Genomic DNA, 16,378 nt, shown 5'->3' on the forward strand with positions numbered 1-16,378 from the left:
TTCATGCATGAGGCTACAGTCTCCTTCAGCTTATGAAATAAATTAAGAAATTGGAAAAACCTTAAAAAGCTTAAAATTTTTTCTTCTTATATAACTTAGAAAATAGTACATCACAATTAATGGTCGTTAAAATAACAATTTTTGCTGTAATCAGAAATATACTAAATTTCAAATGCAAAGACTTTTCGTTACCTTTTTCTCAAATTATTTTACTGACATAGAAATATATTAAGTAATTATCAGGGTAATATAATCAAATTAAAGAAGTTGATAAGTGATATGATTACTGCAAATTAGAATGTTTTTTCAAATTATTGAATCTTACTAAATTCTCAGAGAAGTCATTATTCTTCTTACAGACATTACAATGTCCAAAACAAATATGAATAACCGTATTTGACTTTGAGTGTCAGTATAGGTAACATCTTATGTATCTGCCATTTACAAGGTGTGCTACAGAACACTTTTGAGGCCTTTTTCTGAAGGAATTAAAACATTTTAAATCTGATTCAAAGTATTCATGACTGAGACAATATTCCACAGAAAAACTTAAGTGTATGTGAGAAACATAATGGGCATACTTTTCATTTTGCAACTCCTGCATTTTTCTTTGTGTTTCTTTATTCTTTTCATCAATCTCCTCTTTCAGTTCCTTAACCTGAGTTTTGTAAAGTGTCTGTAAAAGAAAGCATAAAAAAGAAATCATTACTCAAATTCCATAGTGAAATTCTTCCTTGTTTTCAGCCTAGGTAGTCTGAATTTGTCAAACCCCAACACATGCCAATACTGCCATTACTGCCTCTCCCTGATGCTTCTTTCCAGTTTCTGCTGGCTAGAGAACTGATATGACCAAATTACTTTTCAATTTTCTAATCTGTTTTCCTACACAGCTGCACAAATACATCTGCAGCAAAAGAGAAACGAGGCACTGTGACACAGCAGAGCAGGTCTCCTGGACACAACAGGACAAAACTGCATCCTCTTGAAGTATCACTGTCTCAAAATGTTTGTCTAACAAGCCTAATATCATTCTGTGCTTTCACCTGTTGCATTCTCTTGGTGCCAATGTATCTTTTCTCTTAGAATCTTAAGTTTTTTCTGCACAAACTTTCTCTTAGTAAGTGATTCAGCTGAGGCCTGATTTATGCGAATGAATTCTGTGAATTACTTCTGGTTTTAATTACTATATTGCTATTAACATCACCTGCAATTCTGAAAGTTAAAATTTGAACTTCTACAGTAAACTACTTTTGCTAAATATTCAGACTGAATTATGAATGTCTTATTTAAACTACAAGTTAGTGAAAAAAGAAAAAACTGAGAAACACAATGCTCTGCATCTTCTTATTAGCAGTATGCCATGGAAAAAATGCACAAAAAGCCCCTGTAACAGATAATGAAATGACAATCATATGCAGTTTAGTAAACATAAAAATTTTTATTGCCTCTCCCAGGAAAAACCAAATTTAAAACTATTTCCCAAAGTGAAATGAGTCTGTCCATATTCACAAATGTATTTGAACTTCAGTTGTTACAGAGAATCTCATGCTATTGTTTCTTTTCACAGAGACGAAACAGATCGCACTACATCTAATGAAATACACATTTTGGTTACCTGGAGTACCCAGTAAGGTTCTTCAGGGATTCAGGTCAAGAGAAGGTATCTTTTTAGAAAAAGGAATATATGCAGAATGCTACTGTCAATGGTTCTTAAACGTATGTATGGTAGATCAACAGCATGGAATATTTTCCAGTAAGTTTGGAGATTCTGAACTCTCTACAAAGTCTGAAATTATATCAGAAAAATTTCCCCTTTCCAACCTCAAGATAGGAACAACTCTGATGAATAATTCAGGTAAGAGTTACTCAGCGTAATGTAAGTTTTGACAAACAACAAAGCAACATTTTAGATACACCATCTAATGCTCTCTAATACTTTGTTCCTTATTTGTATTTCAAGCAGGATTTTCTGAATTGCTGGCTTATGCCAGGCTGTTACTTACATTAAAACAATTTTAGTTTCAACTATTCACTGTTAAATGATTTTACATCAAAATGTAGCAGATGCAATTCCTTACAAGTCTTACCGAAAAATACTGCTCAGCTTCAAGCTGATCCTGAAGTTCACGCATCTGACCTTCATTTCCCCTGTACTGTCTTTGAAGGAATAAAAAAGGGAAACATTTTAAAAGTCAGGTACTAACAAAAGACAAAGACAATTTCTACCCGGGACAGCATCCTACAATGATCTTCCATTTGCATAAGTATTATTTCACAAAGAGCAACAGTTTGCTGCATCCTAAAATTCTGATTTAATACAGTTCTTATTCTAAAATGATGATTGTTTCAGTATGTAATTTAGAAACCGAGAAGTACTCTAGATGGAGAAACATCAAGTCAGCTGAAGGAATATATGATAGAAGTCTAATTAATGAAAAATGTCAGTTCAAGAAACCTTAAGAAAATTAATTAGGCACTTAAAGGGAACTACTGACTCCCATGTACTAAAAGTCCCATATGATTTAGTAAGTAGCACTGGAGTCAATCCATAAAGAAGTCACTCAAATAAAAGAGGCATATATATATGTATACACACACATATATATATATATACACACACAGATATATGTGTGTGTGCCTTAACATAGAATGGTGAGCCAAGAACTGTTCTGACTCATAGCTCATAACAAAAATATTCCAACACTGAAGGCTACATAGAAATCATAACATGCAGCTACATAGGAATCATAACATGAAGCTAAAAATACTCTTTTAGTTTAGGAAAAAATGCCTATGCACCAGAGAACTTTATTCACTAGCAGAAACAGGCAAAATAGTACATGTAAAATTAAGCAATTTTTTCCATTTTACTTCAGGTTTTTACTTACTTTGCAAGTTGAGCCAACTCAAATTCCAGTAATCTCTTTGCTTCCAACAATGTATTGATTTCCTGTTTCAGCTGCTTCTCAGAACCCTTCAAGTTATCAGCTTCAAAAGCTTGTGCCTTTAATTCATTCTGTGCCATTATTCGCTTATTCGTCTCTTGTTCTAGCTTAAGTGTCAGATTCTTTACCTAAATGAGAAACATTTCAGTTTAGGAGCCTTTGCTAAATAAGCAATTGCATGTGGCTGAAGAGGTTTCATATATGGATTATTTCACATTAAACACCACTAACTAGATGCTACACCACGTACCATATGTCAAAACATTCCTGAATCTCCCAATATTTCAGAGCAACAATCTCACACAGAGATGCTGCCCTTACAGAACCTATGGCTATGATGCTGCAGGATGCTAAAGCTTTCCCATTTTTAGTTTATTTCAAAATTCCCAATTTGTTTTCTGAAGGACAACAACTGAAGAAGCCCAAATTGTCTGGAAACCTCTCCATGGATTTCAGATTTTAAAAACCTCTCACCCTAGAAAAAAAATGCAGCTTACCAACTATCTAAAAGCTAATTTACATGAGTCATGACCCCTAAGAGAGGTGTTACAAACTTCATTCCCACTGTCCTGTAAAGAAAATGTAAGGATGAAGCTATCATTCTTAAGACCTAGTTTTCACACTCAGTGTTCTAACTGCATTTCCTTGAACAAATTTTGGAAAGAATGCAAACTAGACAACACAAACTCAGATCTGTAAACCAGGCTGCACAGTCAAATTCACAAGTAAATTTTTTCTTTAGAAAAAGAGAAAACACAAAAAAATGTGTTATATTGAATTGAGGTTCAAATATGTAAGGAAAGTAAGAGCTAAGAAACAAGAAGAAATTACCTAAACCCACTTAGGCCAACAACTATCCTCAATTCTATTGAGAGCTGTATTATTATAAGGAGATCAGTGTAAGTTAATTTAATTTTCTATTTCTCAGTGCAACTCTAGTTTCTTATTTATATAGAAAATTATTAGTGATGAACATTTTGCTTACTTCATCTTCCAGTCTCTCCTTTTGCTGAAGAAGATGTTCCAGTTTCTGCTGAGATTGCTTCAGGTCAAAGTCCAACATGGAACACTGTTTTTCAGCTTGAACTATTCGATTTTCTGCCTTTTCTCTTGCTGCCCGTTCTTCCCTTATCTTTTTTTCCATTTCTAAAAAAGATTAGGGAAAGAAAAACAACAAATATGAATACGTAGCATCTGCAAGCATGCTTTTGTACAAACAGTCTTAAATATCCTAATATTTTTCAGACCCCTTTCTTCAGCTATCTAAGCTCTTTTGCTGTTTGATCAACTGATTACTAAGTAAAAACATCCTGGCACTATTACAAGGAACACTAAAAAAGAAATACAATTCCAATCTGCATTCAAAGAAAGCACTGGAACATTATCATGACAACTGAAAGATAAACAGCGAAAGAAGTAAAAAACACAGATTACTGAAGTAATCATTATGAAGTAAGGCAAAGTTTTATTTCCATGAATGGATAGTAGCAAAAGAAAAAAACACTGCCATTTATTTAACTCTAAAAACCGCATTTAGGTACTGATGACCTTCACAGAGAAAACCTGACATACTCAATTATGAGATCAAGACACACCTTTGATTCACGTACATACATCTATAAAAGAAACTTCTCCCTATACTTCAGACAAGCCTAATACAACTCTGGTATTTTTTATGCAGTTACACAGGAATGAACACTCAGACATCTTTCTTGATAATGCATTCCTTCAATCTCGTTTAGCATTAGCCAGCATTTCAAGATCCAATAGCATTTTAGAAGCCAAGGAAGGCTTTGAAGTATGGTATGCAAAACATTAAGAAACAATACAACTTTTATGAAATAGCATGTTCGGGAAAATAATTTAAAATGTGTAGTTTTCATATTTTAAGATTTCAGTACGCATTTTCTTTACACAAGGGATCAAACACTAGTGCAAGAGTACTATGTAGTAAGACAATGTGCATTAAAACACCGCGATCAAAACACATTTTATTACGTATTTACCTGAAACTTGCAGGAAACACTTACCACACATCGCAACTGATCTTGCCTCCTCTATTGACTGGTGTTTGTCAGTTAACCGCGCTTTAGTCACTTTGTGCTCATTGACTTCCTGTTCTAACCGGTCTTGTAAGGATTTCAGCTTGTAGTTCAAATCTATCTCTAAATTATTCTTTTCCTAAAGATAAGGGAAAAGTTACCAGATTTCTGCAATACATGAGGGAATCACCCTTTTATTCTGTTTTTTAGTATTAACTTTTTGTTATCAAAAGATTATCAATGTTATTTTCCATGCTTAGTAAAGAACAGTAACAGATCAAAACTGTACTCAGTGCTCTGGAAAAAATTTAATTAACCTTTTTTCAGTAGTCAATGAATTTCTAAGATAATGAAAACAACTCAGTTTGAATAATCAGTAGTCACCTAAATTGGAAACATACAACTAATGAACTGACATCCTAGAACACAGAGGAATCTGAATTATTGTTACCTGGATGTAATCATGTTATTTCATTGCTAGGATTGCCAGGCATTAACAGTAATTCATCAAACAAGCACTGGAGATGTGCTTTGAGAGATGAGGACTTGCCTTTGAAAGGCTCCTTCACATAACAACAACTTAGAATTGCTCACCTCTTCCCTCACTGGCAGTCATATCTCTGGTTTATTTGCACAGACCACACAGCACAGCAAGTCTTAACCTGACCTCACTACAGAGAGTTAACTCTGCAGTTGTCTGGAGAAGGGATGCAATATTCCCTTTCACTCTTCTTGTTTCTCCATCACATGGAGGAGATCAGAGATGTTAGGGGGACATTCTCAGAAGGAAGGACAGAAGGACAGAAAAAAATGCCGCACCAAAGTTGAGCAAAAGGCTCAACTAGCACTGATCCAGTCAAGTTAAAATCCAGTAAAGGCAGAAAAAAAATTCTGATTTTCAAAAAGTTCATAGATTTTCAGAGGCAAGTCTTTGCAGTCATAGTTAGGCAGACAGAAAAAAAATTCCTTGCTACTGGCAGTAGGACTGGATCCTTGAATCAGTGATAGTGAATGACAAACACAATTTTTATGCCCGGTGCTACAAGTAAGAACTACCTGAGGACTTGTGAGACCACCCTGATGAGACCGTAAACTAGCAGTACTCAGTTAATCTAAACATAAGACTAATTTAGAACAATAAATAATATTTGAAAATATAGTCAAAAGCTGACAAAGAGCATAAGCCTCTAAAGAATTTCACCATACCTTTTCTGAATGATTAAGCATATCCTGTGCTTGTTTTCTTTCCACTTCCACTCTTTCAAGATTGTTTTTAATGTTTTTAACTTCTTCTTGTAAAGTTGTAATCCGAACTGCCACAAAAAATTAAATACCACTCAATATTAGTTACTTTACTTAGATCAATTGGCTTTGGAACTTTTAGTGATTTCTGGGCCCATAAAATATTTCAAATACTTCAAATTTTTCAGCCATGCAAAGGCCATACATTGCAGGGGAAACTGACCTTTTCAGACACTCTTTATGCACGCCATCAGTAACAATTCACAAAAACCAATCATGCAGAAATGGTTACTGCCTTCCATCACTTCCAGTATCTAATATTCAAAATTTCTCTCATTAACCCAAGCTCTGCTATGCTATGGAACAAGCACCCTTCCTGATGCTAACTTCACTAACGTGTAGATAAGGCACATTACATAGAATGTCAGTCTCAGATCTGTGGGTACTAGCACAACATGTATTCACCTGTGACTCAAACCATAGGGAAGTCAGGCACTGGAAGTTCTGGGTTAACAGCTGGACTCAATGATCTTAGAGGTCTTTTCCAACCAAAACCATCCTATATGATTTTAAATGCTATGACATGGAAAAAGGAACTATTCCTCAAACTCCACAGCATCTACCCTTGTGTGGCATAAGAGTTTATATGAAATACTAAGTAGGATCACTTGGTTTGGAAACCACCTAGGTCCAACCTCCCTGCCACATGCAGGGACACCTCTCACTAGACCATGTTGCTCAAAGCCCCATCCAACCTAGCCTGAAACACTTGCAGGGACAAGGTAACAACAGTTTCTCTAGGCAACCTGTCCCAGGGTCTCACTATCCTTATTGTTAAAAATTTCTTCCTGTATCTAATGTAAATCTACTCTCTTTCAATTCAAAACCATTGCCCCTTGTCACTACAGGCCCTGGTAAAATGTCTCTGTCTTATAGGATCCCTTTTAGAAGGGAAAGGAGAGTCCTCATCAAAAGCCTGCACTTCATGGAAACTCAATACTGCACACAGTTGGTTCAAAATGGCAAGTTAAGAGTCAGGGTCCATTAGCACAGGCACAATCGTGAACTAATGCATCTGAATAGCTCCTAGTATGAAGAATCAGTACAAATAGTAGAAAGTTTCAAGCATCCTGAAAAAAGGGATTCCACCTCTGCATCCCTTATTGGTGCTCTTAACCTTGCTTATAAAGTAATGTCTAATCATCATAAAAGAAAAATGCAATTTAATAAAAAAAAAAAGCTTTCTCCACAAATGAAAGAAGAGAAAATGCACGATATATCAACTTGGCTACTGCACAAGGCAGTAAGACAGGCTGCATCCTCTCTAGCACTGTATCAGCTCTTCATACTTTTGCACCACTGGACTCAAGACTTTTAGTCAGGGCAGCCCCAGACTCACAGTGTTTGACACTCCTTGATCTTGATATTCTCTTTCCCTCCCAAGAGCTGCTCAACATGATCAGGAAGCCAGATCCAATCTTCAGAAATTGTTCAGTCACGCATTGTTTGCAGGTTGGCTTTCCTCCCGTTATCAAACTGTACTCCACTTAAGTAGGGTTATCACAACTTTTTTTGGTAAAGTATAAATTCAGAATAATTACCCTGTAGTTCTCCAATCATTTCAGATCCATGACTTCTGTCCCTTCGTTCTGACTCCAAAGCTGCTTGTAGTTGGTAATAATCTTTCTCCACCTGCAGTTTTGTGCTTTCCAGAACTCTGCACCTTTCCTGCAGTTCTCTATTCAGTGATTCAACCTGACTTAATGACTTGCTCATTTCTGTGTTACCCTTTCTCAGTCTTGCAGCTGTGTCCGATTCTGTCCTCAGCAAATCATTTGCTTCTTCTAGCTGTTAAAACAAACCAGACAAGATTCTCAAATATAAAGATCATGGAACCACTTTTGCTACATTTGAATGCTCAAATCTAAGAAATAATGAAGACAAAGAACACAAAAAACATACTTGTTTTTGTAGCTGTGTTATCTTCTCATTTGAAATCTGTGAATGCTGGCTGATTTTTTTCAAGTCTTCCATCTGATCTTTTAGTGTGGACACTAAAGAGAAATTGCACTATCAATACAGCATATTAAAAAACTCTTAGGGTTTTGTTCTTGTTTTTTTACACAAACATTCTCAAAAATATTTTTTGCATTAATAGATCTTCTGTTGACTTTTTGCTTCTTATATATTTTTTTGTGTGCTTGCAGACCAACAATGCACAGTGCAGAGAACAGAAGTTAAAAATAAGAACAAAAAAATTGTGTTCAAATAAAAAAACCCTCAAAATCTGTGTTCATTATTTGAAAAGATCCCTTTTCTTTGAAGTTGCATAGCACTTAAGATACTATGATACTAAATTATTCTCCAAAACACATCATATACCTTATCAGTACCAATGTTTGGACAATATTGCGTACCTTCATTTTCTACATTACGTCTTTTTTCATTCTCTTGTTCAAACTTTCTTTGGTACTCATTTATCTTATGTTGTAATACCACCTTTTCCTTCTCAATCTGAGACACTGTTGTTTCCAAGTTCTTTCTTTGATTTCCCTAAAATTCAAAGAATTGGTATTTTATAGTTACATTTGAAGGAGTGATCCCTAAATCAGTATCTCTGCAACTAACTAAACAAGGAAACTGATGCATTGTTTCAATGAATGAATTTCTGGCTTTCTTGGAAAGGTTTTCAGAAAAGATGGCTTTTTTAACTTCTACATGACAAATTTATACAATTACTCGAAAAATTGTTGTTAGCATGATTACATCTAAAGTAGCTACAAAATTATTATCAAGAGACAAGAGAAGGACTCAATAGAAAATAAGCTTTATTTTTGTAGTAATTGATTTTGATAAACTCCAGAAAAATTGCAGTGAGCAAGACTAAGCAAAATAATTACCAGAGTAAACAGAAATCAGTATGACTTACAGAAAGAAAAGTTTTTGAACACGTGTACAAATAAAAATATTATCTCCCAATGCTATGTATTGAAACATGATAGTTAGGTCTCAAACTTGAATACAGAACAATTGTTTTAGTCATAAAAGTACTATTCCTAACTCCACTCTTTAGCCAATTAAGCCAGCTTCAGTGAGGAAAAAACATTACCTCTTCATCCAGTTCTTTCATTATCTTGTCTAGCTTTATGTTTGAAGATCTAAAAATAACACAAGATCATTTAATAGATACATTATACATACTGTTTTTCTAATGAAATGATTTGTGACTACTACTAAAGTGAACATTTATAATTTGACTAAAGTTATTTTGTAATGAACATTTAAAACTGAAGACAATCAATCACTGCAAATAATTTGTAAAATGCATCACTAAGTATTTATCAGTTTTGCAGCAGATTAAATATGCAAAAACTTTAGATGCCACATTTTATCCCTTAATCTGCAAAAAACAGTGTATGTACACAACAGGTTATCCTTAAGATTAGAACACCCTGGTAAGCTGCAAAAACTTCCTCTAGTTGTGACTTCCAAATATCTACAATAGTTCATTAATTCCACAGTAGACAGCTCCCTACTACAGATAAAGGTATATGAATAATATTATTTGGAAGTCTCTCTGTTGAAGCAATGTATTAGAATGCTGGACTACAGAGAGAGTGAGGCAAAACACACAGTAAAACCTCATTTAACTGGCCATAACATTGACGCATCCATTGCATTTTTGGAGGCAGCTATCCCTCTTCAAAGAGGCAACAAAAAGGACCCAGACAAGGCTACCTGGCAGGTACAAAAAATGATAACTGTTGTAACTGCCTCTGTCTCCTGTCTACTAACTCCACAGTGAATGGTATGACGTACCAGAAGACACAGTTGTGCTCTGACAACTCCAGCAGCACTGCAGGGAGACAGCTACTGAGTATCCCTCAAGAATGTATGCCCTGCTTGTGGAGAGCAATCAGAACATCCCAACAGTGCAACAGTGGCACACAGCCTAAATTCCCACCAGACTACTTCGGTTACCAGTTTACACCTAAAGAGCTTGTGTAGCTACGCACTATGGTTCTAATTCACAAGTCTAAATTCTTCCTGTATGCTATACCTAGTGTTGCCTCCTAGTATTATTTAATCCTTCAGGAAAAGACTTCAAAAGGAGAAGCTAACTGAAGGGGAATTTAGTTTGCATGACTGAGTAAAAATGCCTGATTATCAGAAAAGAATAATCTCAACCGTTTGTTCATAAGTGTAGCTGCAAGAAAAATGCTTCTTCAACATGGTAGAAACAGGATTTTAGAAAGCAAATAGTTGTTCTTACACGTCAGTCATAGAAGAAAAAAAAGTGGTTTTCCAACAAGTACCCTGTATTTGGAAAACAGCTAATTAATTTTAATAACCCAATACAAGCCATATATACAGAATCTCACATTTTCAAAGAAATCAGAATGATGAGTGTGTACCTCAGTCCAATAAAACGTCTGAATACAGAGATATCAGGTAAACTCAAACACTTAAGTGTTCAGAAAGAACGTGTTACATGGATGCCAATGAAAAAAAAAAAACCCAAACATTTTCTTTATACTATACTCAAGAAAATTTTAGAATTACTTAATGCTGTGCCTGGAACTCCCTTGGAGAACTACAATACTATTCTTAGTGTTATCCTGGTAATCCCTAAAGCAGTAACACAAAACTGAAGTGTTAGATACATTTAAATTATGTAAACAATTAAAGTTCAAAGTCTTACCTGCACTTTTGCTCCATTTCATCTTTCAACTGCATTTCATTATGTAGCTGTTCTTCTAAGTCATAGATCATCTTCTGCATATTTTCCAGCTTTAAGTATATATTTGTACATGAAAGAACATGCATTAAATTTAGAAACTTTAAAGAAGTACTTAATAATATTCAGTTCTGCTTGCATCGTATCACAGCTTACTTTCTTCTACCAAAAAGACATTTTACCTTATTGAAATGTGATGCATGTCCCTCCCTCCCTGCCCCAAAATTTAGTTACAAGAAATAACACAGTTTTTTCATTTGCATGCACATGAAATTTTAGGATATCTTCAAAATTTACAGGGCTAAGCTAAATCATTAATCCTCCTTGTTTTTACATTTCTTTGGAATCTTACTAAAGACATTACTACATAGATGTAAGAAAGCACTTTTGTTAGTCTCAAAGTTTCTTCTAGCATGAATCACCACATGTATTTTGCAATGCATCTTCAAGCTCCCAACAAGCTCAGGAAGCAGAACCAGGCCTGTCAGTTACTGGCAATGGGGAGAAAGTGCTCTTACCATCTCTTTAGCCAGAGATCATTTTTACAGCTAGAACTGTACTAAGGTTTGAAAAATAGTAACAAACTTCAGATGTTAATACAGCACATTACGGCATAGCACGTACTGTTTGCCAGCAGGATAAACTCAGAAATTCATTCTTTTCATGTAGCCTCAAAATATCTACTTTCCACTGAATATCTAGGCACAATAATCCCATTCCAACATTAAAATCCTCAGTTAACGTGATGGTGTCAGCTTTGAGGCAGCTCATTAAGTCAACCTTGTGTTGATTCATTCACCTTTCTACTGATATTGTCAGGATTTCGGCCTATTTAGTTTTTCCACATTTCCCTCAATGCTCTGGAACTCCATAGAGAAGCACTACATTCCTAATCTAGACTCTCTTCACAGCAACATATTCAAGTGGTTCTGATCCTTTCCTTTCTTGTTTCCCATTTCAACTCCAAAATCTCAAAAAAAATCCAAAAATTATACATTTCGGCACTTAACAGAGCAGCTCTGGAAAACAAATTACTGGTGTGACATAGAACACAATACTATGTGCATCAAACAATAGTTGTAGTTAAAAACAAGAGATGGCCTCTAAATCTAAACTTTAAGGAAAAAGGAAGGACCAGTACACAAAGGATTTATCTCTGGTATGAACCACTGATAAATAAAGCAAGAAGCAAGACTATTTACAGGCTCTCACTTTAATAAGAAAGGACTGCAGCAAACACCCCAAAACAGGATAACGAAGTTTCAGTGTAATTGCTCTTCCATTTCTTTTCATTCATGTTACAGCCCTTCCAGACAGGGTGCACAGAGGAACTAAATGGGATAGATGAGAAACAAGTCTAAAAAGACATCTGGCAACTGAGGCATTTCTGTACTGACTCCTACTAGCTTGGACTGCTATCGCATCCTCTTGCGTTTCTCCGTCTCTGCATGTTCTCACATCAGGCTGGACCCCAGGGGACCCATCTGAGCTTGCTGAGCAATCTAATTATATCAGTAGAGACAACAGGCTTCCGGACAAAGTTCTGCACAATCTGCTATCAATAGACTAAAGAATACCTCAAGAAAATCCTGAGTTACAATTAACTCAGTATAAAAGCACTCCTTTAAGTTTTAGTTTGTTCTCAGTTTCCATTTTGAGTAGGAAGCAGGGGAGGAAAGTATAGGAATGTATAGGAAAGTCTGTCTGCAGCAGAGAAGTCAAGAAAAATCCCTCTGGAACTGTCATAGTGTTTCATTTTTCTTAATCACTACAGCATAGTGAGTCTGATTCTGTACCCTGAGCAATGAAGAAAACTTAAGATCCAGTGCAAAAGCATCTGTTAATCATCTTTTTCTGAAAATCTAACTGTTTCCAGGTGGTTATGGCAGCACTAAACCAAAGTAAGCAATCAGACATTGAATTCCATTTTTGCACAATATCATGGTCTAATTCTGTGAAGTTTTACACACTTGCAAAACAATCGATTTCTTGGAAATTTGTGGCACTCATATCTCTCCCAGAAGACATTCAGTACGTCAAAATGCAGAGACCAGGTGACACCTTGTGTTATATTTCCAGAACTAATTAATTTGCTAACAGTGTGTCAACATTACCATTTTCATTACAGCATGTAATGAAAGAAAAACAGCTGAGAAAGAACTGTGGGGTAAAAATACCTTGTAGTAAAGACTCAACATTTATTTAAACCTTCCTACACTTAAATTCTTCCAGACCTTCACCTCCCAAAACTGCTAAAATCACAAGACATTCAAATATGTCTGATAATATGGACAGGACTATTGAGGGCTCTTTAACTACAGACTGAGTAGTATTCCACTGAGTACGCCAAGTCCATTCAGTACCTCTCTTCAAAGTCAACCAAAAGCCAGCACACAGTTTTTAGTATTTTCAAATATTTGAAAGTCTGGCTCTGGTTTTAAATTTTACTGTATCAACAGTCAAATGCTTATTAGGAAAAGAGAATATATCAAACACATCCATATACAAAACGAATCAAGCCATTTCAACGAATAAATTCAGTTGCCCAATAAAGGACATAATCAGTTCCCCTGCCCTGTACAAATTTTCTCTGGGTAGTGCCATGTGTCCTTAAACCTTTTTATTGCCAGTTTAAGAGAAAAGGGAACACAAATCAGTATCTCTTCTACTCTCAACAGAAAACAGAAAACTATACTAACAAAGTAGATCATAGTCAAAGCCAAGATTTCTTTTAGAGTTAATTATTAATTTTTTGACCATGCTTTCTTCTGGAAAGAATGTAATTTGTAAAATATCAAACCAGTCTCAGGGAATAGCTTGATTTATATCAGAGATTACATAAAATCCAAGCATTCAACCAAGTCTCAAACACCTTAGCATATCTTCCCGGAAACCTGACTGCCAAGATGCTTGGGAACGAGTATTCCCAAGAAAGAATTCCTGACCATTTCTTGCTAGGTGAACTGCTCTAGAAATGCAGATCCTCAATGCCCCAACTCCCAACAGCTTGTGGGGAAGGCTTGTGAAGGAGCAGAATGCCCAAGTTTGGTACATTATCTTCCACCTCCCACTTAGTTCACTGGAAGTCCAGACTCCCCATGGTTGCCACAAAGATACCCAGGATTGATAAGGTACTCTAAAAACCACTGCACAAGCACTTTGATATTTCTAAAGATAAAAACTGTGAATCCTTTTCCACAAAACATTTTGGCTATTTTACTCAATTCAGGAAAATCAATGTTATATTAAGAAGTGAAATTCTGCTTTTCCAATAGCTTTATTAGGGAGGCCATACTAAAGAGCTAAAAATTATGCATCGATTTCTCATATCCCAAACACTGAGACAACTTGAAACATTTCTAACTCAAAACAGTTTATGCCTATATGTGCAGTAGACTCTTTATTAGGATACAGTAAATATGAAGACATACCACACTTTTGTCCACACTGGAGCCTGTTCTGTTATCATTGGAATTTTCTGCAGGGACACCTAAATACCTGCAAAAACATTTTTTAAAGTTGTATTTGAAGAGCTGTTTAAAGGCAAGATTATGAAAAAAAGATTAAGATAATACAGACATCCTAAAATATAACTCCCAGATTTATTGCTCCAAAATATGGATAATCAAATAGAAACATAATCAGATTTGAGCACATATAATTGAAAAATTCAATTTATTATAAAGGTTAAAGTAGAAAGCTGCAATAGAAGGCTTCCAGAAAAAAAGGATTTCTGCCAAATACTAATACAACCACTTTTCTTTTTTTAAATAATAATTAAAAAAAACTTTGCTTTCCTTGGTTACAACACTCTCATTGGCTTCCATCCCATAAATATTTACTCAGGCACTTATGCAGCAAGTAGCAATAATGAAGCAAAGTCTGCAGAGATTGTGTGACTTTCAACAAAGTTACTAAGAGTTCCACACACAAAAAGTTTGCCCTGAAGCCAGTGTTCTCATTTTACATAAATGTTTTCTAAAAATACCATAAATTTCTAGTTGTGATGATTCTAAAGAGTCAGGTAAACAAATACAAATTACTATTTTAAAATTCCTTTGGTATTTGATGTGACATTCTTGGCCTGGTAACTGCTCTAAAGAGACAAAGTATCTATTAAGGGCATCAGATTATGTGAGGAATAACTCTCCAACACATGAGCTGCGAAAGATGGACACATCCTCTTTTTGTTTCACGTGGATCTTTTCAGATGCAAAAAAACCTCTCCAAAAGATCAAGGAGGGTAAAATCAAAGGCATCTCCAAACCATGGTCAAATTAAACATCAGGCTAGCTTTCAGACAGTCAAATGACAAAGTGGAAATGAAGCTGTTTCCTTATAGAATCAGTCTTGCTGTTTGGAGCACAAGAAGCCACCATATTTTACACACCAGGGTTGTTGAGCAGTGAGAATGTGATACTTAGGCACAGCACCAGCTCCATCAAATCTAGAAGAGAACTCACAAGCCAGATAGGGCTACAAAGCGTTCTCAGCTGGTATTCCAAAACCTGTGTTAAAATGGCCAAATACAGATTTATTTTTCTTTTAATACTTGAATTGTTTTCAGTACAAAAAGAAAACAAAAGTTATGATTACAGGTTTAGCAAGCATGACTAGTCATTTCAGAGTTTTCAAGACCATCACACCACAGCAGAATATCACAGCACAAAATTCAATTCTAGGCCAGCATTATAGTTCTAGTAAGCCTACAAAGTTATGATAGTAGCAGGGAGGAGCAGAGCTGTTCAGTGACAGCAAGAACACAGCCACTTAGTTCTCTAAATTCCTGGTACTGTCACCCAAATAGGAAAACGGGGAAGGAAGAAATTCTGTTACTAACAAGCTCGTAAAATGCTACTTCTTGACAATATATTCCAAAATATTCCTGAAAGGCAAAAATTAAAACTTTTCAAAGTTACAGACTAAAGTGGGAACAGTAGGTGAAACTCTTGAACTGCTGAACTCACCCAAAGTGTATGGAAAGCTTGCAAGTCCTTCTACACCTTACCATGGCAAAAAGTAACAACAAATCCAACTCTTTGCAGAGATGGAAAGAATTTCACCACAAGCTTGGAGAATTGTTTCCTCTTCTATGCAAGGATGAAAACCAGATTTATTTCCTTTAAGATTTTCCTATCCAGAAATGCTACTAAAACTAACAGTCTCTGACAGTTCTAGTAGAAGTTTTAGCCCATTTTAAGCCTGACACCACAATTAAAAGCAGCTTTCCAAGTAATAAAGAGTTATTGAGATTTTTGAATGTAGATATAGCTAACCATAGGGCCTACAATAATAATGACTACTGAAAGCATGAATTAATACAGTTTTAACTGATGTAGTTTAGAAGTCTTTCAAGCAATAGTGAAAACCATAAAGCATCACAATCTCACTCTGCAGTGAATGTGTACTTA

General features: G+C 35.4%; 1 protein-coding gene across 3 annotated transcripts in view; it reads right to left on the reverse strand.

The window, feature by feature from the left end:
- The window catches only part of ROCK1 (Rho associated coiled-coil containing protein kinase 1), an 85,781-nt gene that overhangs the window by 24,090 nt on the left and 45,313 nt on the right, over nucleotides 1-16,378 (reverse strand). For all 3 annotated transcript variants that reach the window (XR_014226901.1, XM_082292654.1, XM_082292655.1), the window contains exons 11-22: nucleotides 14,399-14,465; nucleotides 10,932-11,020; nucleotides 9,339-9,387; nucleotides 8,647-8,782; nucleotides 8,192-8,283; nucleotides 7,831-8,077; nucleotides 6,194-6,300; nucleotides 4,976-5,126; nucleotides 3,931-4,091; nucleotides 2,889-3,073; nucleotides 2,088-2,157; nucleotides 582-676 (exon numbers count right to left, since the gene is read on the reverse strand). Coding sequence is in view for 2 of the 3 variants with exons in the window: in XM_082292654.1 (XP_082148780.1) it covers nucleotides 582-676; nucleotides 2,088-2,157; nucleotides 2,889-3,073; nucleotides 3,931-4,091; nucleotides 4,976-5,126; nucleotides 6,194-6,300; nucleotides 7,831-8,077; nucleotides 8,192-8,283; nucleotides 8,647-8,782; nucleotides 9,339-9,387; nucleotides 10,932-11,020; nucleotides 14,399-14,465 (1,449 nt within the window). In the remaining variant the exon portion in view is untranslated. The remainder of the gene's footprint in view (nucleotides 1-581; nucleotides 677-2,087; nucleotides 2,158-2,888; nucleotides 3,074-3,930; nucleotides 4,092-4,975; nucleotides 5,127-6,193; nucleotides 6,301-7,830; nucleotides 8,078-8,191; nucleotides 8,284-8,646; nucleotides 8,783-9,338; nucleotides 9,388-10,931; nucleotides 11,021-14,398; nucleotides 14,466-16,378) is intronic.

Source organism: Coloeus monedula, assembly GCF_965178545.1.
Source record: "Coloeus monedula genome assembly, chromosome: 1".
NCBI classification, from domain to species: Eukaryota; Metazoa; Chordata; class Aves; order Passeriformes; family Corvidae; genus Coloeus; species Coloeus monedula.